General features: G+C 47.7%; 7 protein-coding genes across 7 annotated transcripts; all 7 read left to right on the top strand.

The window, feature by feature from the left end:
- Nucleotides 1–1,229: 1,229 nt before the first annotated feature.
- EV420DRAFT_1638194 (serine hydrolase-domain-containing protein) lies at nt 1,230–2,693 on the top strand (the record flags this gene model as incomplete). The annotated part of the gene is made up of 9 exons (XM_060476807.1): nt 1,230–1,270; nt 1,325–1,358; nt 1,413–1,458; nt 1,518–1,747; nt 1,799–1,815; nt 1,874–1,910; nt 1,967–2,028; nt 2,084–2,301; nt 2,359–2,693. 9 exons carry the CDS (start codon nt 1,230–1,232, stop codon nt 2,691–2,693), a joined length of 1,020 nt encoding a protein of 339 aa, XP_060335769.1.
- A 1,842-nt stretch (nt 2,694–4,535) lies between these two features.
- EV420DRAFT_1055480 (uncharacterized protein) lies at nt 4,536–6,664 on the top strand. Its single transcript, XM_060465554.1, has 4 exons — nt 4,536–5,271; nt 5,320–5,724; nt 5,774–5,940; nt 6,002–6,664. Exons 1-4 carry the CDS (start codon nt 4,629–4,631, stop codon nt 6,473–6,475), a joined length of 1,689 nt encoding a protein of 562 aa, XP_060335768.1. The 5' UTR covers nt 4,536–4,628; the 3' UTR covers nt 6,476–6,664.
- Nucleotides 6,665–6,868: 204 nt separating this feature from the next.
- On the top strand, nt 6,869–7,866 carry EV420DRAFT_1517377 (uncharacterized protein). The gene is given in 7 exon segments (XM_060472006.1): nt 6,869–6,993; nt 7,045–7,216; nt 7,271–7,426; nt 7,480–7,562; nt 7,611–7,695; nt 7,748–7,833; nt 7,844–7,866. 6 exon segments carry the CDS (start codon nt 6,899–6,901, stop codon nt 7,799–7,801), a joined length of 645 nt encoding a protein of 214 aa, XP_060335767.1. The 5' UTR covers nt 6,869–6,898; the 3' UTR covers nt 7,802–7,833; nt 7,844–7,866.
- Nucleotides 7,867–8,257: 391 nt separating this feature from the next.
- EV420DRAFT_1517370 (uncharacterized protein) lies at nt 8,258–10,261 on the top strand. The gene is made up of 7 exons (XM_060472005.1): nt 8,258–9,124; nt 9,177–9,456; nt 9,509–9,687; nt 9,745–9,833; nt 9,886–9,897; nt 9,935–10,006; nt 10,057–10,261. Exons 1-7 carry the CDS (start codon nt 8,308–8,310, stop codon nt 10,150–10,152), a joined length of 1,545 nt encoding a protein of 514 aa, XP_060335766.1. The 5' UTR covers nt 8,258–8,307; the 3' UTR covers nt 10,153–10,261.
- A 107-nt stretch (nt 10,262–10,368) lies between these two features.
- On the top strand, nt 10,369–11,293 carry EV420DRAFT_1517368 (uncharacterized protein; the record flags this gene model as incomplete). The annotated part of the gene is made up of 3 exons (XM_060472004.1): nt 10,369–10,414; nt 10,464–10,759; nt 10,817–11,293. Coding segments are annotated over exons 2-3 (597 nt in total), but the record flags the coding sequence as incomplete, so codon positions are not given.
- Nucleotides 11,294–13,392: 2,099 nt separating this feature from the next.
- On the top strand, nt 13,393–15,630 carry EV420DRAFT_1517364 (uncharacterized protein). The gene has a single exon (XM_060472003.1). It carries the CDS (start codon nt 13,501–13,503, stop codon nt 15,259–15,261), a length of 1,761 nt encoding a protein of 586 aa, XP_060335764.1. The 5' UTR covers nt 13,393–13,500; the 3' UTR covers nt 15,262–15,630.
- EV420DRAFT_1517362 (NUC071 domain-containing protein) lies at nt 15,614–25,019 on the top strand. Its single transcript, XM_060472002.1, is given in 42 exon segments — nt 15,614–15,813; nt 15,869–15,960; nt 16,019–17,404; nt 17,454–17,503; nt 17,557–17,764; nt 17,816–17,976; nt 18,025–18,242; nt 18,298–18,382; nt 18,433–18,518; nt 18,568–18,709; nt 18,765–18,841; nt 18,893–18,961; nt 19,020–19,150; nt 19,206–19,231; nt 19,280–19,355; nt 19,409–19,592; nt 19,715–20,362; nt 20,417–20,670; nt 20,724–20,811; nt 20,868–21,106; nt 21,253–21,366; nt 21,401–21,425; nt 21,475–21,679; nt 21,723–21,781; nt 21,835–21,860; nt 21,916–22,086; nt 22,191–22,310; nt 22,361–22,597; nt 22,729–22,733; nt 22,772–22,812; nt 22,863–23,060; nt 23,111–23,223; nt 23,274–23,313; nt 23,369–23,574; nt 23,625–23,788; nt 23,840–23,859; nt 23,937–24,196; nt 24,245–24,256; nt 24,291–24,395; nt 24,415–24,564; nt 24,621–24,824; nt 24,880–25,019. 42 exon segments carry the CDS (start codon nt 15,720–15,722, stop codon nt 24,934–24,936), a joined length of 6,846 nt encoding a protein of 2,281 aa, XP_060335763.1. The 5' UTR covers nt 15,614–15,719; the 3' UTR covers nt 24,937–25,019.
- Nucleotides 25,020–25,113: the final 94 nt, after the last annotated feature.

Raw genomic sequence — 25,113 nt, 5'->3', positions numbered from 1 at the left:
ATGTGGCCTGAAGAAGTTGCAGCTGCTTAATACGCTTTTCAACTTTTTTCCGATTTTATCTCGAAATATGTTCAGATCAGCGATTCATGGACTATGTACCTGACGACGGAACCATAATACTTCAGTCCGGACAGATTCCCGGCCGCGCATATCAAGATTTTCTCCCCAACTTTCGGCCATCGCCGTGGAACGCAGCACATTCCAGAGACTTGTGCTCGTCGGATTCAAGAAGATCGCCACTAATTCCTCCTATTCTAAATGAGGAGTTGCTCACTTGCTCTTATCTTGAGGGGATATCACCAAGATATCACTATTTCCATTTCAGCTACTTTGTCACTAGGATATAGATCAATGACTGGATAACCACGGTCGGTCTCGAAAGGTGGTGTTTACATTAGTCCTTTGTTTTGCCAACGGTCGTCTATTCAGCATCTAATACACAATATTTTTTCAAGCGGCATCAACGGCCCGTGGTCTTATGCAGCTCAGGCTCGGACGGCCCTTCAATCTGCGTGGAGTTGAGTTTCATTTGTAAATAAAGATATCGGAACAGTATCGCTCACCTAGCACCAGGGTAACAATGCATTTTAGTCGCGTTGGGGACTCTGCTACAGGGACGGCCTATCCGAGCTAACCGGGCTCCAACAGAACATCGCCTTGGATGGCAATCACTGGCAGGTCATTGAAACCCGACAGACCTTGGACATGCCGCTGCTGAATTCGTGCGCATCGCTTACTAATTAAGAAATGATTTCGTAGTGAATTGGATCCACGCGGCGCACGAGATATGTGCGCGGGGCCAACGTAAGTTACCGCTGCCAGCCAAACTCACCCATCTTGATCTAAATTTGGATTCGATCGATTGATTCAAGTTGCGGTATGACTGGAATATTCGCATTGTATCTGGACTGTACTAGTCCTAAGGCCTGATGCCCGGAAGGGTTTTCCATCTCAACAAGACCTTTTTCTATTGTAGCGCTCGGTCACATCAATCGCATTGAATGCATCACCGCGGTCTTTCAATGCAAATTTACCCGTATACAATCCACTGAGCCTGCCCCAAAATTTTACATCTATCCCGAGCAATGACAGGGCCCGAGGGTTGGCAGTTGTTCAGGGAGGCTGACTTTCCTTTATAAACGGAGAACAAAGCTTGGGCTCCTCGATAAGCCCCTCGCAGGTGGACTCAACTCTCAACCCCTCAGACAGTACTAGTATCACCCTCCGCTATGTCTTCCATCGAAAAGCGTAGAATCTTAATGCTTCATGGGTAAGTTGTACTCAACCGTCTCAATTCTCTGTACTAACATGGCTGGCCTTATAGCTATGGCCAAAGCGCATATCTCATGAGTCGTCTGGTAAACATTCGTTATGCCGCGTCTCTGATGAGCGCTTTCTGATTGTGTTTCTAGCTGGCATCTACGATCAAGGAGTGCGCGAACGACAACATTGAATTCTGTCTGTATCACTTTCATCTTACAGGATCGCTGTTATAACTGACTCATGATGCTGATTAGTGTTCTTGGACGCACCATGGGTGATGACACCCGCAGACCCCAGCGGCGCTGTTCCAGTCGAAAACTTAGAAATTTCTGCGCCAGTCTGTTCAGTTCCAACGGCTTGCCCCCAAGGACCTGGTGTCCCCCGCCGTTGGTTTACTATTCATAATTTCGGAGGAAACACTATGCCAGGCATAGAGGCCTCCCTCGATCTGCTCCGTGAGACTCTCCAAAACAATAGATTTGAGGTCGGTCTCTTGTCTAGTTCGTTCTATACACGTACTGACATGTGCTCGTAGGCCATCTTCGGGTTTAGGTACGCGCATATTACACCGATCTCTTCGCAAGTCGCTGAACCAGACTTCTTTGTATAGCCAGGGAGCAGCGATGGCCGAGCTGATCGCAGCTATGGTCTGTGTTATTCTTACCGCGCACTCCATCCCAGCTGATTCCATCTCGTGCAACAGTTAGAACGACCGCATCTCTACCCGACGTTCTGCCCCAACGGTGTCGCGCCTCACCCACCTATGTAAGTTCCTGACCCTTGATCTCTATTAATAGCTGCTCATGTCGTTTCGTTGTAGGAAATATTTGGTCACGATTGCAGGTTTCCTACTCAGAGGACCTTTGGCTTCATGGGGAGGCCGTTCAAAGAATGTGTACCACCAGGAGACAGGCGCTTTCTGTCTGAGGACCCCCATCCTCCACGTTTTGGGCAAGGTCGACCTCGTCGTTCCTCGCGAGAGAGCCAACATTTTCATGGGTTTCCACGAATCGAAGAGAGTTGAGGAGCACGTTGGTGGTCGGTATTCCATTGTCTTTCCGGTGACAGTTTTCTGATTAGGGCTTTGTATTATAGGCCACTTCATACCGACACGACCCAAGTGGCGAAAGTTCTTCGCTGATTTCCTCCGTGATCCATTTGGCGAAATCGTGTCCCCTACACTCGTCAAGGAAACTGTTATCGTTACACCGCCACCTTCGGCGCAGCTACCGGAGACGAGGTATCGTATGGGGCAGACCCTTCCTCAAGGGTATGCATCGGAGGAGGAAGAACGAAGATCCGGCGCGTCTACTCCTGATTCCGAGCCGCCTCAAACGCCTACCTTCGAGCCGACCCTGTTACCCCTGCCCTCCGTCAAGGAGGATGCACGCATGTGGGATGTGTATACTGGACTGGTATACCAAGGATAGACGACACCGAATGTACCAGTAGTCTGTAGTCTTAAGTTATGGGTAGGATAGCTCGATAAAGGGATAGAACGCATAGTTTCTTGTATATCATCATTACATATTTTTACTACGATAATTGAAGATTGCGCCATCACGCGAGAAACCCTGGATGGAATTGGGTAAGAATTACACGCTACTAGCGATGTCACGGTTAGACAACCCTAGCTAGGGTTTCAAATTCAATTCATGTCTGTCGGACCACGGCCCTCTCTTCCAGCGCTAGTATCCGGGCCGCACTTGACACACTAAGCTACAATATGGATCATGATTCATGAGTGCTAAAGAGAGAATCTGCACATAATACTTGGAGAATGCTTAGATATCTAATTAAGCCTTGGAGATCAAGTTCTTGGCGCGTACATCCAAGGTAGCCGCCGCACAGCCTCGTCACGTTCCTCGTTGCGGTAGTACGAGTTGCCATCTGTTGCCATGCTCGTAGACTCGACGTCTCGGGCCGGCTGACTCGTATTTCCTTTTTCGGTTTGCTACGTGTCTTCCTTCTTTTCCACCATCATCTCTAGTACTTTCGCTGCCTTTCATTCTTACAGACCTGTATCACCTCTCGATGTGACACCATGTAGCTTTAGGACTGACGAGCTTATGTTCCAACAACTCCTGCCTTTGGGCAACAAGGTTCAAGATCAAGACACCGACATTGAGGTAGCTCGCCTTGCCAACAAATGAGCTATTTCAAGCGCTGGTGGATGGACTGGTATGGTTTGCACAGATGTCGTGTATATACTGGTTCGTTATCGTTTTTGAATTCTGTTTCTCACTCTTTTTCTCTTTATTTCATCATCACTCCCTTCCATACTCCATCCGATGCGAAGACCGACGCCAAAGGCTGACGACACCTTCTCGGAGCGCGCTGGGAATCGAGACACGACAGCCTGGACTACTGTTCGTGCGCTGAATGGGGCAGCAACTCTTCCTATGCTGTATTTGCGCGTATCCCGGTTGGTTTAGTCTCGCCTGAGGTCGAGGTAACTGAGCTAGGACATTCCCATTCTTCTGACATCTTTTAATTTTAGAATATATCTATATACACAAAGCTACAACTTACGGGCTCTGGCGACGTGAGAGTACGCATGCGGCTACCCCTCTTTTACCATTTGTATCCGATTGACATGGAAATTTGATTTATCTTTTCTTGCCTTCATACCACGAGCACTGAGCCACCGAGCCTTCTGTCTTGAGCCCAGTAAGTGGTCTCTTTTTTCTCTTTACTGATTTATTATCTAGGTACATCTCCTATTATAAAACACACCATCCCAGTTCACACATGACCGAATCGCAAGCGACTCACGACCTCGCGAAACCGTCTACGTTCGCTACGACGTATACTGCAACATCATACACATCCAAAAATGGACATGGATCCAACCACGACCACAAAATCAAGACTCGCTTCTGAGGAGCTTATAGAGAAGCCATCTTGACACAATGTCGATCGGTTCAGGCTCTTCCTTACTACCATGGGGCATCTTGTCCTCCTCTACTTGCTCTGGTTCCTTCTGCCTGGATGTATTGCGGTCAACACTATATCATTTGGAGGGTATGTTGCTTGTCTTCGCATGTTCTCATGTTACTCACCAGCATATTAGGGCTTCTTGTCGTTCGGGTTATCAGCCGTCTGTGGTCACCTCTGCCTCTATTTGTCCGCTTTTTCTCTGACTCGCCTAATAGTGACCACAACCTTGACCCATTAACCATACACAGCTCAACATTTGGGCTAGTTTTTCGGGTCGTTCTTCCAGACCCCGGGCAAATCTTCTCGCAACCCCTGGTGTACAGTCCGTCCAAGCAAAAACATACCTCTTTTTGGGCACAGCGTCCAATGGCATCCACAAGATCGATGCCACAACAGGCTTCATCGTCGCCAGTCGCCACCTGGAGATGCCCTTTCTGTCCACAGAGCTGCACAATTGCGCTATAGGTCTAAACCCTACTGCTGGCATCACCGCTACAGGAGTCATAGACCCCACTACAGACACTTGGTATCTGACCGCTAAGTCGCACGGTCACTACATTGTCCATGCAATCAACCTTCATGATCTATCAGAGCGGAGAAACTTCCCCATCTCCCTTGAGGGTATTGTTGCTCGCAACGATGCTCACAAAATTTTTGATGGCGACGTTTACTACCAGCGCCCAGCTCTCCTACACCACGGACAGTTCATATATGCGGCCTTCGCTAGCCCATGCATTCAGCACAGATCTACGAGATGGATCATGGGTTGGGACAAGATGACAGGCGCTATTGTGGAGCATGTAGTTCTGGATACGGCCGATACCTGTCTTGCAGATGCTGCTTGGATGAGTGGAGGGGATCTTGCCTTAGACGGCCAGGGTGCCATCTTCTTCACAGTCGGTGATGGTAGTTCTTCTCAATCGGATGAAAATTGGGTGTCTGGCAGACAGTCCTCGCTGTTGCTCGAAGACATTGTCATGTACATGACAATTGGTGACGATGGCTCCCTTACAGGTGTAGATTCTTTCATTCCACGGGAATTGAAGCAGTTGGGCATGTCTGGTCATGGTCAGGGTCTTATTTGAATGATAAGTCTTCATCTAACCTCAGATTTAGGAACAACGATTGAAATCTTGCCGAGCCAGTTCTCATGTAGGAATGTACAACGCATCGCAGTTCTCACTGGTGGCAGCGGCACGACATACTGGTTCGACCTTGGCAACATAGGCAAGAACCATGATAGGTTGAACTCGCTAGGTGCAGTTCTTCAAGTACATCAGCATGAGCATCCGGTCTACGCTGGTGTGGGAGTCTATCCTCATGAGGGTGGCTTCCTTTATATAAGTGACGTCGACTCCAAAACCCTTGTTTTCTCCTTCCGGTGCAGAGATGGTGTACCGTCGTTTGTGGACACAGGTACTATCGAGACAAACAAGCATGGTGCCGGCCATGGGTCTGTTACTATATCATCTTTGAAGAACCAACCGGGTACTGGCCTTCTGTGGATCTCAGATACGAAAGGTACGTGTTCATCTATTTCAGTGAACCTGATAATCCTGACTTTTCCAAGACGGTAGCTTACGCATCTACGACGCTATCCCCGACATGCAAGGCGAATTAACTCTCATCAAGTCCTTTCATGTTCCTGGTATAACGGGGCTCACTAGGCTCGTGTTTGGTGATGGCATTGCTTATCAGACATCTATTGATGGGTCCATCTATGCATTTGGATCACTTGTGAGTTCTCCTTTAATTTTCTAACTAGCGGAGGGGAGTAGCTAATCTCCTCCCTGCCAAGTCAATGTCGCAGATAACCCAGTTTGATATGTATACCAATGCATGTCTTACCGACTCTGCAGCCCAACCCCTCGCTGAATTATTATTCGAGCACCTAAATAGCTCACTGGTAGCCACCGCATCACAGGAGCCATCTATCACTTCGTCTACCACAATGACAGATACTTTTCCAATACATCGCTTACCTGCCTCAGAGGGAGATGCCGACTCCTCAAAGCAGGTGCTTATTGGTCTCCTCAGAATCTGGCTCATCTGCGGCTTAATCCTCCTCCTTGTAATCTGGTACTGCTTTTCACAACGACGGGAACAGATATCCAAGGCCTGCGTGGTGGTATGGAACAGCCTTTGGAGTCAGATGTGGACAGGGATTTGTAAGGTCTCGTCAGCAACATGGGCATGGCTTGGTCGACTTGGCGAAGCGTTGTCTGTTGCATGGAAGCGGATTGGCAAGGCTTTTTCTGCCGCGTGGGAGTAGGTTGGTAGTGCTTCATCTACTGTGTGGAAGCGGATTGGCGAGGCTTTTTCTGACGCGTGGAAGTGGGTTAGTGGTACTTCGTCCGCCGTGTGGAAGGGGGTTGGTAAAGTATGGAAGTGGATTCGGGACCGGCTACGCGACGCATGTGTGCGATTTTTGCCGGAACCACCTATGCTCACGGTGGTCCCTGCTCTCAGAAATCAGGTAAGCCTAATTATTTGTGCAAGAAAATATGGCTCATGATCTGCAGTTGAAGCCAGAGGACATGTGCTTACACCTGCTCTGTCTTGTGGTGAACATCATAATCTTCCCATTGCCGTTGTTTGCTATGTTTTTTGACCGGTCTCGAGAAACAATTGCAACCGCAGTATGCGCCTCACTGTTAAATTTGGGTGTCATGGGCAGTAAGTCAATGGTGCGTGTATGGCAAGTGTGGACATAAGAGATCTTGCACTGACTCTTACTACTTACTACCAGGGTCTGAGTATTCGCTCATCTAACAGCGAATGGAGGTCAAGGTATGCACAATCTATCATAATGTATACCTGTCTGTTGATAATAAGCTACAGCACGCTTATTCAAGTTGTGCGAAAAGGAAAACTAAACAAATTTCGTCTGCTCGTTGAGGCACGATTCATTGAAGCCTCATTGATTTGTATTGATGACTGGGATACTATAAAAGACAATCTTGGGACACCGTCTCAGATGCCCACGCCGTTACCTCTCCCAAAGTACATCTATGTGAGTATTGTAACTTGTTTCGACTGTTGATGTCATTGTTGATAGCTTGTGCAGTTCACCTCGAAAACAAGCATTGTCTGCTTCGTAATCCTCATCTTTGGCACAATCATCATGGGTTATGTCGTGTCATCTATTAACCACCGTGTTTCCTGGATTCTATCGATAACGGGATTAGCTCACTTCACCATTGATGCGCTTACAAGATTAATTGTGAGCACTCTTTAATTGGATAAACGAGAATGCTTTCATCTAACCGTTAAAAGACTGCTCAAGTCATCGGGGAATACATACTGTGGAGGATCCACAACCATGCACAACCCACACCGCAGGATACTCTGCGTGGCGAGTAGGTCCCTGCCTCATATACATTGATCCCCATATTTACAAGTCACAGGTCTATGGCTGCTGCCACAATTTACAGAGGCATTGGTCGGTTCTGGAGAGTGGCGGCGGTTCATTGGGACTATGAAATGCTGAATGTGCGCCTTCTGGAGCTCATTCGTAAAGATACATTCTGACTCTTCTGAGAAGGGCCCCGTGTTCTATAGTTTAAACCTACCTATGCCTATGCCTTGTCTTACTTGATTCCATTGTGCACTTTTTGTAGAACTTTTTAATAAAACTGTACTTAGTGATAGTCTTTTACCCAGACGCTCAATGATGAGCTCACGAGGAGATGTCTGCAGCTAAGGAATCGAGTGTCTGCCTAAGCTATAATATTGTGAATCCCTGCCCTATGTTTACGCTCTCGTTCAAGAAATCTTCCGATGGAACCAGACTTCGATCTTCCTTCCGGTATGCCTTGGTAACTTGTTTCACGACTCCTGTTCACTGCATTTCTTATTCCAGTGACTCGCACCATTTTAGTGCCTGTCTACTGTGGTTTCGGTGTTCCCGCTGGTACGGTGGTCGCTGCCAATAGTACCTGGTTCGTAGATTACGTCGAGATATCGTGTTTCCCACCTTTTTAATAGGATCAGCGGCATTGCGCCTTCAAATGGAAATTTCCGGTTTTATTCGAACTCAGTTAAAACTCCGGTCGCTAGCAGTATCAGTAGCGACCCACAGGCACAAGTAGCCAGCCCCCTACTATGGCACTTCCTGTCGAGCTGATTGCACGTATCCTCACTGAAGCTTGGATCAACTTACCCGCTTCCACTGAAGAGCATATCAAAACTTTCATGAATTTATCCCTCGTGTCCAAACAATGGGCTGCCATCATGAAAGAGGTCAACTCAATGCACTCGCTCATCCCCTTCTCGTACAACGGAGGACAACTATACACCATCAAGTCGCTGTCCTCAATTTCGAATCCAATGCTTTGCCACACTCTAACCTTTCGGGTGAACTATACGGTCACACCGCAACGTCTTGTAGTTACCGGATGCGAACCTTCTATTGTGGTAAATCAGGGGATAGAATCCTTTCTTCGGAAGTTATTCTGTGGCTCTAACACACCTCGCCACGGAATTCATATCTTTGTTGACTATTTTGACGATTCCCGAGTGCATGTCCCCAGCTTCTGGATTCCCCCCCAGATCACACGGCTAACGATCGTCTACCGCTATCGTTCTTGGATATCTGACTGGATAGAAGCTCGACGTTTCCGTCTCTGCGATTGTGAGAGATCCACCGTCGACCATGACCAAGTCGAACATCTCACCATCTTGGGGGCCACGTCTGAGTTAACAAGAGGACTGATTACCCCTCTCAACAAATGGAAATGTCTGTCTTCATTGACTATAGATTCGTCTGTCCGAGATATCGGTATTCCAGTCTCCTCTCGGATCTCTGTCATTAGACGGAGTGACGGTCTACGGTACGAGACTGTGGAGCCTAATTACGCGTGTCGTGTTATGTTTGGTGATCAATATCACCGGGCATATTGGTTCTACAGGTCAAGCATTGGTATGTTGTCCCGTATATCCGCATTTGAGTACTAAGCACTTGACCTGTTTAGATATTTTTGACAAACGAGATATACCAATGCTTGAACAAGTCATTCCACTTGGGTCCGTGGGCTACATCGACCCGCTGACCAGGAAATTCATTGTATTGTTCAATGCCATGGATCCAGGATCGTTAACGGACGCACGGCTTGACTCGATCCCTTCTCTTCTTGAGAGTGGCGTGACAAAGTTAATCGTCAACCCGAATCATTCTTCTGGCCGAGTGTGGGACCATAAACACCCGTATTTAGATGTGGCATCTTTGTTCGGGGCTTTGAACGAAGGGAAATCGTTCGTGCTTCGTCATTATCTTGGGAGCCCCTTCGGCTGACCGACTCGGCAGAGTGTATCATATCCCAGTCGGACTCGACAGACCAGAAGAGCTCTATCTTACGCTGGGGCGAGCCTGCCGCAAAGATCTCATAGGAACTCATTTTGAGACCTGGTTAATCCACCATAAACAGAAAATTCTGGATATTTTCGGAGATGAACACCCATATATTCGAAAGCGCATAGACCTTGGTGAGGCGGTCTACATCTTATACAATTTGATCTTGACTCATGAGATATCGTTCGAAGTGACAACCACAATAGATTCTTCTCAGTATGCTTGGTTCGCACACCTAGGCTTCAAATCTCAGAGACGCCGTTACATGCGGATACAAACAGTAAATCTATTCGCATGCCCTATTGACCATTGCCACTCATAATCTTTTACAGTTTTACTTTCGGGTGGCTCCTCCACACATCCCTGGAAGCCCTTGGGGAGAGATTCAAAGTGCCAAAATACAATCACATTGATGACCTCCATGATCTAATCTCTTGGAGTCATGTCTCCATCGTGGGTCAATCACCAATGACTGTGCAGATTCGTTGTCAATCTCTTGGTAGTTAGTCCCTCACTGGGTACTGCTTTTTTGGTGGCGAAAATGCCTCGCTTCTAAAGGCCACGGAGATCCGAGGACCATCGAACATCCAGTTATCTAGTTATATATCTATTTAACAGTTTATTACTTCCTGTACTCCGCTCTGTGATGCCTCGCATGTTTTTAAATGTCTGGTATGTGTTGAACATAATTACATTGTTGTCCAAACAGAAATACTGTCCAATCGACGTAGTCAGGCACTTCCTCAAATTCCCGGGAGGGGTTGCGGTAGGGCTTTGAACAAGGTTTTCGGAGTCGGGATGTCCTTTAGTGTGGACCCGACACATTTTGCTGTGGTCACAGGCTTGAGTTAAAGGCAAAAAGTCATCCATTTCTGACTATTTCCCTTGCCTTTTGACCGACGTTAGATAGTTAGGAGACCTGTAACCGATCGTCTTGAATGGGAGCCAAGCTCACGATCAAGACGTCACTCATGTCATTTCGTTCTAGGAAATATTTGGTCACGATTTCAGGTTTCCTACTCAGAGGTCCCTTGGCTTCATGGAGACGCCGTTCGAAGAATGTGTACCACCAGGAGACAGGTGCTTTCTGTTTGAAGACCCCCATCCTCCATATTTTGGGCAAGGTCGACCTTGTCGTTCCTCGCGAGAGAGCTAACATTTTCATGGGTTTCCACGAATCGAAGAGAGTTGAGGAGCACGTTGGTGGTCGGTATTCCATCGTCTTTCCGGTGGCAGTTTTCTGATTAGGAGTTTGTATTATAGGCCACTTCATACCGACACGACCCAAGTGGCGAAAGTTCTTCGCTGATTTCCTCCGTGATCCATTTGGCGAAATCGTGTCTCCTACACTCGTCAAGGAAACTGTTATCGTTACACCGCCACCTTCGGCGCAGCTACCGGAGACGAGGTATCGTATGGGGCAGACCCTTCCTCAAGGGTATGCATCGGAGGAGGAAGAACGAAGATCCGGCGCGTCTACTCCTGATTCCGAGCCGCCTCAAACGCCTACCTTCGAGCCGACCCTGTTACCCCTGCCCTCCGTCAAGGAGGATGCACGCATGTGGGATGTGTATACTGGACTGGTATACCAAGGATAGACGACACCGAATGTACCAGTAGTATGTAGTCTTAAGTTATGGGTAGGATAGCTCGATAAAGGGATAGAACGCATAGTTTCTTGTATATCATTACATATTTTTACTACGATAATTGAAGATTGCGCCATCACGCGAGAAACCCTGGATGGAATTGGGTAAGAATTACACGCTACCAGCGATGTCACGGTTAGACAACCCTAGCTAGGGTTTCAAGTTCAATTCATGTCTGTCGGACCACGGCCCTCTCTTCCAGCGCTAGTATCCGGGCCGCGCTTGACATGTCCCTGCTCTGAGTGTTATGTAGACCGTACATTAACACAAAAGAGAAGATCTGCATAAATACCAGGCAAAATGCTTAGGTACCTCATTGAGCCTTGGGAAATACGGTCAGGAACGCCTGCTGCTGCGCGTAAATCCTCTTGGCCTTTAGTGTACAGTGTGCGGGGATCCGCACGTGGGCGCGCGGTCCGATCATCCCGACAGTGGCACATCAAAGCTTGGTAATGGCTGGCATGGTAATTCGAAATGTCCTCGGGTCGCGACGTTCATGTGGGAGCTCGAGCTCTCAGCAAGCATCTGATTCTCGAAGACCGCCGGTATTGTTCAATTAGGAGACCCTTAATCTCCTTTCTAATTATCTCACGGGGGAATAGCCTCCTCAAATACAATACCAGGGAGTGTTAGGCCTCGTCTTTTCGATCTGGGACTCGGAGAAGGATGGCCTAATGGCTCCAGAGAGAATCAACCCTTCCTTCTACGCGCTGTTATTTGGTACATTATTTTCTGTTACGATTGCCTTTGGGAAACATTACAACGCCAGATAACAAAATATCAGTCATCTCTGTTCCGTTTACGCTTGACGCAAGGAGCATTCTTGGGTCGTGCGCGGAGTTCTCGAATTAGTGGCCCAGCTTGAAATTCCCTTTGTATCTAGTCGGGAACCCGCTTGTATTTAAGCTTTTTCACTTCGACTTGAATCATCCTTAACGGAGCCAACACCTATCTTTAGTCCCCTGCGAAAGGTACTATATACAACACGGTGAACGTTGCCTGAAATTCTTCTGTCTTGTTGGGACATTCATAGGTTTCCATACGTGTGATGAGGGACACAAAAAATACCCCTCCTTGACATGTGAAACTCATGATCTTGGGAGAGTGGTACACACGAGCGCTTCACACTAAGGGTATATTCGACCAGGCCAGACCAAGGCGAACAACGGCCTTTTCAGCGCGGAAGGCGAATATCCTAAAGTATCCGCTCTAACCTCGCACGTCAGGCTCCTCATCAAATCGCAATTAGGAAGGTTCAGCCCGCTAAAGGAAACTTAATCGTGAAGGAGCCCAAGCTGTCAGCTTGGTGTTGTCGATGACTGCTTGTGAAGAGAGAAGCGTAACCAGCGGACAAGGAGCTTTGGCGCCAAGATCGGAATTTGGTTGTCATTCGGACTTGGTGGCCTCGACCGGTGGTAATAAGTTATAACGTACTGAATTTTGTATCATTCGGCGTACATGCAAAGTTGCCTTGTCATCGCTCACCATCAAACATGCCCTTGTAGAAAAATCAGTATATAAATGGTGAATAGGAGGGTGTGAGTAGTTTCGACAAAAGGGGGATGGTAAGAGGTGATAGAAGCATTATCCTTGATATTGAAACTTTTTGAGGACCAGATGGAGCTTGCGTGGGTAGTAAGAACCGACAGAACGTGCTGTAGGGAAGAACATTCTGCCCCGCAAAACGATGGTAGTACTTGAGCTTGTGAAAGATTATATACAAGTTCTAACGGTTGAATAGGTGCCGGGCCAGAAGAGATCCAGAATCCGAAGGCTGGAGGCTTGTGGACAGCCAGCTGGCCAGTTGAACCGAAAACAAGGATGATGCGAGTGATAGAAGGTGTACAGGTGGTACTTAACCAAGCACACAAGACCCACTTGAACCCGGCAAAGCATGATGTTTAAGTTGACAAAAAAAATGAAATTTCTCCACAGCGACGGCAAGGAAAGGTCCACCGCGAGTACAAGAACGGTTAGACAAATTATTTCCTGGTGAGAAAGAGGGATTTCGTAAGGTCAACATGTGGGATAGAGACAGTTCCGATGGTTATCGAGAAGCGGGATGCTAGGTTCATGGGAAAGAACTGGATCAGGAAGGGTCCCATTGGAATCAGGGCGGCAACGGTGTGGGTATAGAGGTACCGTTTTGGGCTATTTTGGCGCAAAAGTTCAAAAAACTCCGAAATCGGACAAAATTTAAATACAAATTCGGCACAATTGAACTCAGCGAAGGATCTCTGATTGAGAAGCATACATCATTCAGGGTAGCCTGCTCTGGCAAGCTCGTGCACTTTCTTCATGCCCACCACCATCCAGTCGCTGCCCGTCGAGCTCATCACTCGAATCATCGTCCTTGGCTCCAACTACGAATATCCGTATACCGATTCTCCGTTTCTTTTCAAGCCAGTACAGAATACCTTCTACAATTCCCCTTCCTGCGCCTTCCAGGTCGCTGTTTCCCATGTATGCCATACCTGGCGGGAAATCGCACTGCGCACCGCTTGCCTTTGGACCACCCTGCATTTCCATGAGCCTACTCACATCCAGCGTGCTCGTGTATTTCTCTCCCGTTCTAGGCCCCAATCGTCCAGCACACTAGACATCCTCATCTCAACCGTCTCGGAACCTGAATACATACCTAATGTCAACCTCTATCTCACAGAGCTTCGCGAGATCTTCGACCTCGTCGTTCGTCATGTGAAGCGCTGGAGATCCTTCCATCTCAAAATTCGAGATAATCAGTGTAAACTGGTTGCTCGTCAGTATCTCTCTTCCTGCGGTCCCGGACCGAACCTCGAAACTCTCCAGCTCTATCATTTCGAGGACTTTGAAAATTCGGCAGATCTGTACCTCGCAACGTACAGGCCCCCCGTCATAATATTTAACAACGAGGTCCCTAAAATCAAGAATGTATCCTTAATTGGCGTCAACCTTCCTTGGGATCAGTCACCTTACCTCGACAATCTTCGTTCACTTGAGCTTGCCCTGCATGCCGACAACATTCGTCCTCCGTACGTGGACTGGGAGCACATGCTTCGTTCCCCCGATCTCGAGCGCCTGTCACTTCATTACAGCGGTCCGAGGTCGAGCGCGGGTGACGCTATCACCGCCTGGCCCACTTCTCTCACTTGGCCAGCTGCCAAACGCAAGGGTCCCGTGGTATTGGAGAAGTTAAGGGAGCTAGGGCTGATGGATCTGGAAGCGGAATACTTGGGCAAGGTGATGCAGGGAGTGGTCATGACGGGTGTCACCAAACTTTCTCTAAACCTCTCAGAGCAAGATTACACCCCGTTTGTGAGCTCTCTAACCCGACGGGAAGGAAATAAGAGCTCCCGGCCGGCACCTCCAGTCCACTACGCTTTGCCGAACATCCATCTATTGACCGGCCTGACAGTCACCGCGTTAGAATGTTCTGTTTCTAGTTTCCGCGCCCTTCTGCGCGTGCTCGTTAATCTGCGCTTCTTAGACGTGGATTTCGCTGGTTTGTGCAGTGGAGAGGGGTGGAAAGTTTTCGTCGAGGATGATGATCCGCAGTCGGAGCATGATCTAGAAGAGGGTGGAAGTGAGGCCACGCGTTCTTCACGTCGGCCTACTCCAGAGCAGCAGGAGTTGATCATGGACAAGAAAAACGATCTCGAATGGAACCTTCCTCAAGGTCCCCTGCCTCGTCCACTTTCCACGTATACTGCGATGAAGGCTTCGGGATCGTCTTTGGTCGCCAGTACTTCGGCGGCAGAGAGTCGTCCGGCAATCATGCCAAGTCTCTTACCCAACCTCGACACCTTTCGGGCACTCAGCCTGGACGGATCGACACTGCTTAACGTTATTGCTTCGAGGGGAACAATGGCGGGGAAGGTCAAATGGACCATACGTATCGGCATCCGATACCGGGATATGGAAACTTCCACAGGTGACAGCATCTTGGATGGCATCATCCGGAATGGCAAATGTCTGCTTGAGGAAATCGGAACTCAAGTTCCCGTCCACGTGGACTGGGTCCAGGACGATGAGGAGGAAGAAGAAGAGGAGGAGGAAGATGGCGATGATGACTTACAGTAACGAACCATCTGGTAAGGATCATCTAGTCCCAAGGCCGCTATGATCTGATTATCATCGTAGTGCGTCCGCAGATTGTGTGCGAGCGGTTTTGACAGCCCTTCACACACAGCGCAATTCATTCTGACATACATGCTTTGCTCATTTATCTTTTCCTTTAGGCTAGCATATTTTTCAGTGTATACCTTTTCTTTCTGGAAATTAGGACGCTATTTTCCCTTTTCCACAATATGTCTAATTGATTACCTTCTAGTCTACTTTTGGGGGGTTCATGTATATTGTATCTTTAGGTTTTGCTTCATTGTATAAAAGGTTCACGCTGAATAGTCTCTACTTGTGTGACTCGTAGAGAGCAGAAATTGAGAAAGAGATGTTGTGCAAACAATGGTACACAAAGCTTCGTCGCTCTGCTTACATCAGCCACCCAAAGACTTTCCTGTCCTTCACCAAGTTCAGGCAGGATGAGTTATCCTCCACCTCCTCCAGGCTTTATGCCTCCTCCACCAGGTATGAATCCTGCGAACCAGGCTTCCGGATCGAAGATGCCTCCAGAAGGTACACTTCTCGCGCTGTGGGCTTGCTTCTGTTTCGTTGACATTTTTTCCAACAGTCCTCGCTCAAAAGTCCATGAAGTGGAAACAAATGCAGAGGAAGAGATATGGTGAAAAGCGGCGGGGTGGTTATGTAGATATGGGCAAAGTGGTCCGTCCATTCTGTTTTGCTCGCTGAAAAATCGCGTCGTTCACACTGACATTTCTAGGATTTACCACCAGAGCATGTTCGCAAAATTATTAAGGACCACGGTGACATGAGCAACCGCAAGTTCCGAAACGACAAGCGCGTTCACCTTGGTGCTCTCAAGTATGTTCCTCATGCAGTCATGAAGCTGCTGGAGAACATTCCATATCCTTGGGAGCAAGTCCGTGAAGTTCCAGTGTTATACCACATCACTGGAGCGATTACATTTGTCAACGAAATTCCTCGGGTTATCGAACCCATCTATCACGCTCAATGGAGTACTATGTGGCTGGCGATGCGAAGAGAGAAGCGGGACCGACGACATTTCAAGCGGATGCGTTTCCCTCCATTTGATGACGAGGAACCTCCTCTTGACTACGGAGATAACGTTCTGGATGTGGAACCGCTTGAGGCTATACAGCTTGAGCTTGACTCAGAAGAAGATTCTGCCATTATCGACTGGTTTTACGATCCCAAACCCCTCGTCGACACACCTGCTGTCAATGGCTCGTCTTACAAATACTGGTCATTGACGCTTCCCATAATGGCAAACTTATATCGGCTGGGTCGAACACTTCTCTCAGACCAGCCGGACCAGAACTCTAACTATCTTTTCGACAAAAAATCCTTCTTCTCTGCGAAGGCCTTGAATATGGCCATTCCAGGAGGACCCAAGTTCGAGCCGCTGTACCGTGATATGGACTCATTTGATGAAGATTGGAACGAGTTTAATGACATTAACAAGGTCATTATTCGGCAGCCAATAAGGACGGAGTACAAAGTCGCCTTTCCTCATTTATACAACTCCCTCCCGCGCTCTGTGCACATCTCTCCATACCATACCGCCAAAAACGTTTACATCCGCACTGATGACCCCGACCTCCCTGCTTTCTACTTTGACCCCCTCATCAATCCAATCTCCCTCCGTGGTCATACCGCCAAAAATGCACCTTTAGTGTCCCACGAAGACAGCATTTTTGGACCAAATGGCGCTGACGATGACACTTTTGTCCTTCCCGACGAGGTGGAGCCTTTCCTCGAGGAGAAAGATATCGAGAACGACTTAACGGCCGACGGTATCGCATTGTGGTGGGCACCTGAACCATACAACCGCCGCTCTGGACGCATGCGTCGTGCCCAAGATATTCCTTTGGTGAAGAATTGGTACCTTGAACATTGTCCACCTAATCAGCCGGTTAAAGTTCGGGTGTCGTACCAAAAACTGCTGAAGTGTTATGTCCTGAACGAGCTCCATACGAGGCCTGAGAAGGCGATGACGAAGAAGAATCTTTTCCGCCAGTTAAAGGCTACGAAGTTCTTCCAGACGACGAAATTGGATTGGGTTGAGGCTGGACTGCAAGTCTGTCGACAAGGATATAATATGCTCAACCTCCTGATTCATCGCAAGGTCAGTATTACTTATCTCCTCAAAGTCATGCGGCTAAAGACGCTGGCAGAATCTCAACTACCTTCACTTGGACTACAACATGAACTTGAAGCCTGTCAAGTATGTCGCCCTGTTCAATGCATACAGAGATTAGAGCTGACATTGTCTTCCAGAACACTGACTACGAAAGAACGGAAGAAATCTCGCTTCGGAAATGCCTTCCATCTGTGTCGAGAGATTCTCCGTTTGACCAAGCTGGTTGTTGACGCACATGTTCAATTCCGTTTGGGCAATGTGGACGCCTTCCAGCTTGCAGACGCACTGCAGTATATCTTTGCTCACATAGGAGCTCTCACCGGCATGTATCGATACAAGTACAAGGTCTGTTACCACCTGCCTCAGATTACGCACATCCTTACAATTATTTCTCAGCTTATGAGGCAAGTCCGTATGACTAAGGATTTAAAGCATTTGATCTATTATCGTTTCAACACGGGGCCCGTTGGAAAAGGTCCGGGATGTGGATTCTGGGCTCCTGGTTGGCGAGTTTGGCTCTTCTTCATGCGTGGCATTGTACCACTCTTAGAACGATGGTAAGCACCCAGTCTGGGCATAACATGCATTATCTCATCCATCCATAGGCTCGGTAACCTTCTCGCACGTCAATTCGAAGGCCGTAACAGCAAGGGTATCGCCAAAACTGTAACCAAGCAGCGTGTCGAGTCGCACTACGATTTAGAGTTGCGGGCAGCTGTTATGCATGATATTCTCGACATGATGCCTGAATCAATCAAGCAGAACAAGTCCAAGACCATCTTACAGCACTTGTCGGAAGCTTGGAGATGTTGGAAGGCGAACAGTACGCGATCTTATTCTTAGCTGCGTGAGATGATTGAACTAAGTTCTTTATCCAGTCCCTTGGAAAGTTCCTGGAATGCCTACGGCAATCGAAAACATCATCTTACGGTACATCAAGAGCAAGGCTGATTGGTGGTGCTCGTAGGTCTATTTACTGGTGCTTTTTTTATTCGCCCTAACACCTTCTCCAGTGTTGCACACTATAATCGTGAGCGTATTAGACGTGGTGCTACTGTGGACAAAGCTGTGGTAAAGAAGAACCTTGGCCGCCTAACGCGTATGTTTAAAACTTTTCGCCTTTCTTTCATTTTCTGAGCTTGATATAGGTCTCTACCTCAAGGCGGAGCAGGAACGCCAGCATGGATATCTCAAAGATGGCCCTTACATCACTGCCGAAGAAGCAGTGGCCATTTATACGGCCACTGTTCATTGGCTGGAGAGCCGAAAGTTTGCTCCAATTCCTTTCCCGTAAGTTCTCTTGATTCGTTATACACCCCATCTTGTTGACGAAGCCATCCGATAGACCGTTGTCGTACAAGCACGACACCAAACTACTTGTTTTAGCGCTCGAGAAGCTCAAGGAGGCGTATTCGGTGAAGGGTGAGATCTTCGGCCCTTGTACCCTATTCTGTTCTGATGTCATTCGCAAAGGACGACTCAATCAGTCTCAGCGTGAAGAACTCGCGTTGATCGAACAAGCATATGACAATCCTCATGAGTGTATGTATTACTCTCCGTTCTTTCTTATCAGAAGATGCTTATGTGTGCCGCGGTCTAGGTCTGTCGCGGATCAAGCGTTTACTCCTCACCCAACGGGCATTCAAAGAGTCTGGCATAGAGTTCTTCGATACATATGACAAGCTTATCCCCTGTTATGACATTGAACCTGTTGAGAAGATTACTGATGCTGTATGTTTGTTTCTCGATTACAGTGAGTTTCGTTACTGATCTTTTTCTTCGACAGTATCTCGACCAATTCCTCTTCTTCGAGTGAGTTTTTTCTACCTTGTGAGAATCATATGTTCATGTGTCTCTCAGGGCGGACAAGCGTGGCCTGTTCCCTGCATGGATCAAACCTGCTGACACCGAGCCTCCTCCACTGCTTGTTTACAAGGTATTGACCACTACTTTCGTTTGTTGATGCTGAAATGCTGACTTGTATCGAAGTGGTGCCAAGGCATAAATAATCTTACCGATATTTGGGAAACAAGCGAAGGAGAATGCAATGTTCTAATGGAGACCGTACTGTCGAAGGTCTATGAGAAGATAGACCTGACATTGCTCAATCGTCTCCTTCGTTTGATTCTGGATCACAACCTTGCTGATTATATAACGGCTAAGAATAACACAGGTGAGCTCGGTCATATTCTGAAATAGGCGCGCACTAATGTCTCTCTCCCAGTGTTGACGTACAAGGGTAAGCAGTAGATTTTCGCGCAAAAGCTGTTTTTGCGATTCAACCATTTGCCACAGATATGGCGCATACCAACGCTTTTGGTCTTATACGGGGACTGCAATTCTCTGCCTTCGTTTTCCAGTATTATGGATTAGTCTTGGACTTGCTGATCTTGGGTCTCCAACGGGCTAGTGAAATGGCTGGACCTCCTCAAATGCCAAACAACTTCCTGCAATATCGGGACTCAAGTACGGAAACCCGGCACCCTATCCGACTATACTCCCGTTACGTTGATAGGCTTCACATTCTATTCCGGTTCACAGCAGATGAGTCCCGAGATCTTATTCAGAGGTATCTTTCGGCCAATCCTGACCCGACTAACAACAATGTCATCGGGTACAACAACAAGAGATGCTGGCCAAGGGACTGCAGGATGAGGCTCATTAAACACGACGTGAACTTGGGTCGTGCAGTCTTCTGGAACGTCAAGCAGTCTCTTCCTAGGTCCTTGACCACGATTGAATGGGAAGATACATTTGTCAGCGTTTACTCGCAGAACAACCCGCAGCTCTTGTTTTCAATGTGCGGCTTTGAAATTCGCATCTTGCCGAAGATCAGGACCATGAGCGGGGAGCAATTCTCATTGAAGGATGCTGTCTGGAACTTGACGAATGAGCAGACGAAGGAGCGTACTGCTCAGGCGTTCCTCAGGGTGTCTGATGAAGGTTAGTCATAAGAGAGTCATTACATTTGTGTAAAACTAATTACCTTTCAAACAGGTGTCCAACAATTCAACAACAGAATCAGACAGGTGCTTATGAGCTCTGGTTCTACAACGTTCTCCAAAATCGTGAACAAATGGAACACTGCTCTCATTGGACTTATGACCTACTACCGCGAAGCCGTTATCCATACCAATGAGCTGTTGGACTCCCTCGTCAAGGCAGAGAATAAGATTCAGACTCGAGTCAAGATTGGTCTGAACAGTAAGATGCCTTCGCGTTTCCCTCCAGTCGTCTTCTATACACCCAAGGTATGCAACAGTGTATCACGTTCGTGTAAAACGATGTCTCATTGGTTTCACAGGAGCTGGGTGGTCTAGGAATGTTATCTATGGGTCATGTACTGATACCGCAGAGTGATCTTCGGTGGTCCAAGCAGACAGATGTTGCAGGTGAAGTATCTTTTGGTTGTTGCGTCAGCATGTCATATTGACGTTGTTTGCCATAGTTACTCATTTCCGTGCTGGTATGAGCCACGAGGAAGACCAGTTGATCCCCAATTTGTACCGTTACCTTCAGCCATGGGAGGCCGAATTCCTCGATTCAGCGCGTGTCTGGTCTGAATATTCCATGAAGCGTAAGGAGGCCAATGCGCAGAACAGACGTTTGACGCTAGAGGACCTCGAGGATAGTTGGGATCGTGGCATTCCTCGCATCAACTACCTTGTTCCAGAAGGATCGCCACACGTGAGTCCTTTTCGGTCGTGCTCGTAACACCCTTAATCTAACAATATGGCTAGGCTTGCCTATGATCGCGGTTGGCGTGTAAGGACTGATTGGAAACAGTATCAGCTTCTCAAACAGTAAGCCCAACCTACCTCACTTTCACAGAGAACTTACAAGTACCTGCGACTAGCAATCCTTTCTGGTGGACTTCGCAGCGGCACGATGGTAAACTTTGGCAACTCAACAACTATCGTGTGGACGTCATCGCGGCCTTGGGTGGTGTTAGAAGGTATCTTAGAACACACGCTATTCAAGGGCACTTACTTCCCTACTTGGGAAGGTAAATATATCTATTATCAGCTTTCTCGCGTGCTTATACTGTTTCCTAGGTCTCTTCTGGGAAAAGGCTTCTGGATTCGAAGAGTCGATGAGATACAAGAAACTCACCAATGCCCAGCGTTCAGGTCTCAATCAAATACCTAATCGACGTTTCACTCTTTGGTGGAGTCCAACAATCAATCGCGCAAATGTATATGTTGGTTTCCAGGTGCAACTTGATCTCACAGGCATTTTCATGCAAGTACATATTTACCTGTGGACGTTCTCATGAATTAACCTTTTCACTAGGCACGGAAAGATTCCCAACCCTGAAAATCAGTTTGATCCAAATATTCCGAGCCCATTTGTGGCAAAAGAGTACGTCGATGTCAGACTTCAGATTTGAACTCAGCTGATAATGGTTTGTCCAGTCCATGAGAGCGTCGTTATGGACTTGGTAAGTGATATCTTCTATGGTAACGGTGCGGGAGCTCAAGCATCTACGTATCTAGTGTCAAGTGTTCGATCAGGAGTTGGAGCCTTTACAAATCGAAACTGTTCAGAAAGAGACGATTCATCCTCGTAAGAGTTACAAGATGAACAGCTCTTGCGCGGATATCCTACTCTTTTCGGCTTACAAGGCAATTACCAGCTCTGCTCCCTTTCTTAACATGACTAAATGTGTTTTTTTAGTGGAACATCTCACGACCATCCCTTGTGACAGACGTTAGTTTTACCCGCCGCCCTGTTCGTGACCCCCGTACTAACGCCTGTTTTCTGCAAATAGGTCAAGGACGTACTAGACGGCACTACCAGCAACAAATATTGGATTGATGTCCAGTTAAGATGGGGTGATTTCGATACACACGACATTGAGCGTTACACTCGTGCCAAGTTCCTGGACTATGTAGGCTCCCTCCCCGTCTCTGTAGTACCTCGTGCTGACCTCCGTTGAAGGTGTCTGATTCCATGAGTATCTACCCGTCGCCAACAGGAGTGATGATCGGCATGGACCTGGCTTACAATCTGTGGTCGGCGTATGGTAACTGGTTCCCTGGCATGAAGCCTCTTATCCAGCAAGCAATGGCCAAAATCATGAAAGCTAACCCGGCCTGCCACGTGCTACGGGAACGCATACGTAAAGGTTTACAACTGTATTCGTCCGAGCCAACAGAGCCATACTTGAACAGTCAGGTCAGTACCACCTCATCGGCAGTTCCGTATGAATGCTGAAGGGATTTTCCAGAATTATTCCGAGTTGTTCTCCAACCAAATTATTTGGTTTGTGGATGACACCAACGTCTATCGTGTCACCATGTAAGCAGATCCGGTACATACCTATCCATGTCTTTTCTCACTTGTTGCTAGACATAAAACGTTCGAAGGAAACTTGACTACCAAGCCAATCAGTGAGTCGCGTCTTATCACGTTATGTGCTGTGCCACTGACTATGCAACAGACGGCGCTATCTTCATTTTCAACCCTCGATCCGGTCAACTGTTCTTGAAGATCATTCACACTAGCGTTTGGGCTGGCCAGAAGCGTCTCGGTCAGCTGGCGAAATGGAAGACTGCCGAGGAAGTTGCTGCTCTCGTTCGCTCCTTGCCTGTTGAAGAACAGCCTAAGCAGGTCATCGTTACCCGCAAGGGCATGTTAGGTACGATTCTGTCATCTTTGTTTTAGTCTCTCCTATTCACCTCCTTGTAGATCCTCTTGAGGTTCATTTGCTAGATTTCCCCAACATCGTTATTAAGGGCAGTGAATTGCAGCTACCCTTCCAAGCGTGCATGAAGATGGAGAAGTTCGGTGATCTTATTCTGGTACGCCGACTCACGACCACTGTCGTAATTTTCTGACGGCGTTCTTGCAGAGAGCTACGCAACCTCAGATGGTCTTGTTCAGTCTTTATGGTGCATAAATATAACTTTTCCAAGTTCTCCCAAAATGCTCATGGTTCATATCTAGATGACTGGCTGAAGTCTATCTCGAGCTACACCGCCTTCTCCAGGCTAATTCTCCTGCTACGTGGTTTGCACGTCAACAATGAGAAGGCCAAGATCATTCTCCACCCTGACAAAACAACGATAACTGAGCCTCATTTCGTGTGGCCATCACTCAGTGATGAAGAATGGATTAAGGTTGAAGTTGCAATGAAGGAATTGATCTTGGCGGTGTGTTCCATCCTCTTTGACGTGTATTGATCTCTTATCTGGTTTCTCAGGACTTTGGCAAAAGGAACAGCGTCAACATCGCATCCTTAACGGTCAGTGAAGTCCGGGATATCATTTTGGGTCAAGAGATCGCAGCGCCGTCGGTTCAGCGCCAACAGATGGCGGAGCTAGAGAAGAGTTCTGAAGCGCAGAGCCAGGTGACGGCGGTACAGACGTAAATTCTTCATGGCTTTTGCGGTATCCATAAGCTAATAATGGAATCTAGGCAAACCACCAACGTGCACGGTGATACGATTCAAACGGTGACCGAGTAAGTGGGATTACGGAGCTTTCCTCGACCTGTCTAACCGGTATCTTCATAGCGACCAACTACGAGCAGCAAGTGTTCAGCAGCAAGTCTGATTGGCGTGTTCGAGCTATATCGTCCACACATCTTTCGCTTCGTCTCCAGCACATATACGTTTCCAACGATGATGTGAAGGATGATGCGGCCTCATACACTTACGTCTTACCAAAGAACATCCTCCGTGCATTTATTACTGCCGCCGACCTCCGTACGCAAGTGGCTGCATATCTATACGGTGTCTCTCCTCCCGATAACAAGCAGGTCAAAGAGATCAAGGTATGAAGGCTACATCCGCTCTTTAGGTGTTATTGACAACTCTTACAGGCGGTCGTATGGGTTCCTCAACGCTGGAAGCAACAACAGTGTCGAGTTACCATCGCGGATGCCGAAGGATGATTTCCTGCTGAAAGACCTCGAGTTCCTAGGATGGATCAAGACGCAGGCTTTGGAAATCAACCACATGTCTCCCACAGATGTTCACGACGCAAGCCAAGTTGATGGCTGACCATCCAGAACTTGGATCGTCTTGCATCTGTATCACCGCTTCATTCACTCCTGGATCTGTTTCATTGTCGGGACATACACTCACACCCGGTGGATTTGAATGGGGCAGAAAGAATGCCGACAATTCTTCAAACCCTCCCGTAAGATACTGTTCCTATGTTTTAGGCAATTTTATAGCTAACGTTCCTGCTCCCAGGGCTTCAACCCCAACATGTCAGAGAGGGTTCAATTGCTCTTATCTGATCGTATCCTAGGCATGACGTTAGTTCCGGAAGGCAGAGTATGGAATTATGGCATTGGTCTTACCCAACTGTGGTCCCCCAATCTCCCCTATGCCATGACGCTAGATACTCCACTGTTGTTCTGGGCTGAGGAGCATCGACCGGCGGCATTCTTGACAGTAAGCACTTTCATGTTGGCTTATCCCTCAAGTCCTGACTTTTTCTTCCTTTCAGTTCGCTAATCTCGAGCAAGGAGAGGACAGTGCTGATGTTGAAAATAGCTTTGCTTGATTTTGCTGTGAAATTCATTCCGTACGTAGTACTAATTATTGGCACATTTATATTTTTATGTAATTGTATGACACAACTGTATATCTAAACGTTACAACCCATCCGTGAGTATCAGTAAGCGTGGTACATGCAATAAGAAAGCGTTAAGACAGCAAATAGAGAGAAAAAATCCACCGG

The sequence above is a fragment of the Desarmillaria tabescens genome (assembly GCF_030435595.1).
Source record: "Desarmillaria tabescens strain CCBAS 213 chromosome Unknown EV420scaffold_6, whole genome shotgun sequence".
Lineage (NCBI taxonomy): Eukaryota > Fungi > Basidiomycota > Agaricomycetes > Agaricales > Physalacriaceae > Desarmillaria > Desarmillaria tabescens.
This window is presented reverse-complemented; position numbering and strand designations above follow the sequence as displayed.

Excerpts from the sequence above, each read along its gene's own strand:
- EV420DRAFT_1517377 (XM_060472006.1), top strand. The coding sequence starts at position 6,899 with ATGGCAAGTGTGGACATAAGAGATCTTGCACTGACTCTTACTACTTAC. Across the intron at positions 7,563-7,610 it reads CAGGATACTCTGCGTGGCGA|GTCTATGGCTGCTGCCACAA; the intron begins GTAGGTCCCTGC and ends TACAAGTCACAG. Across the intron at positions 7,696-7,747 it reads GGGACTATGAAATGCTGAAT|GGCCCCGTGTTCTATAGTTT; the intron begins GTGCGCCTTCTG and ends TCTTCTGAGAAG.
- EV420DRAFT_1517370 (XM_060472005.1), top strand. The coding sequence starts at position 8,308 with ATGGCACTTCCTGTCGAGCTGATTGCACGTATCCTCACTGAAGCTTGG. Across the intron at positions 9,457-9,508 it reads GCTTTGAACGAAGGGAAATC|AGTGTATCATATCCCAGTCG; the intron begins GTTCGTGCTTCG and ends CCGACTCGGCAG. Across the intron at positions 9,688-9,744 it reads TCGAAAGCGCATAGACCTTG|TGACAACCACAATAGATTCT; the intron begins GTGAGGCGGTCT and ends TATCGTTCGAAG.
- EV420DRAFT_1517364 (XM_060472003.1), top strand. The coding sequence starts at position 13,501 with ATGCCCACCACCATCCAGTCGCTGCCCGTCGAGCTCATCACTCGAATC.
- EV420DRAFT_1517362 (XM_060472002.1), top strand. The coding sequence starts at position 15,720 with ATGAGTTATCCTCCACCTCCTCCAGGCTTTATGCCTCCTCCACCAGGT. Across the intron at positions 18,710-18,764 it reads TTTGCTCCAATTCCTTTCCC|ACCGTTGTCGTACAAGCACG; the intron begins GTAAGTTCTCTT and ends GCCATCCGATAG. Across the intron at positions 20,363-20,416 it reads CCTCAGGGTGTCTGATGAAG|GTGTCCAACAATTCAACAAC; the intron begins GTTAGTCATAAG and ends CCTTTCAAACAG.
- EV420DRAFT_1055480 (XM_060465554.1), top strand. The coding sequence starts at position 4,629 with ATGCCCTTTCTGTCCACAGAGCTGCACAATTGCGCTATAGGTCTAAAC. Across the intron at positions 5,725-5,773 it reads GTGGATCTCAGATACGAAAG|ACGGTAGCTTACGCATCTAC; the intron begins GTACGTGTTCAT and ends GACTTTTCCAAG. Across the intron at positions 5,941-6,001 it reads TCTATGCATTTGGATCACTT|TCAATGTCGCAGATAACCCA; the intron begins GTGAGTTCTCCT and ends CTCCCTGCCAAG.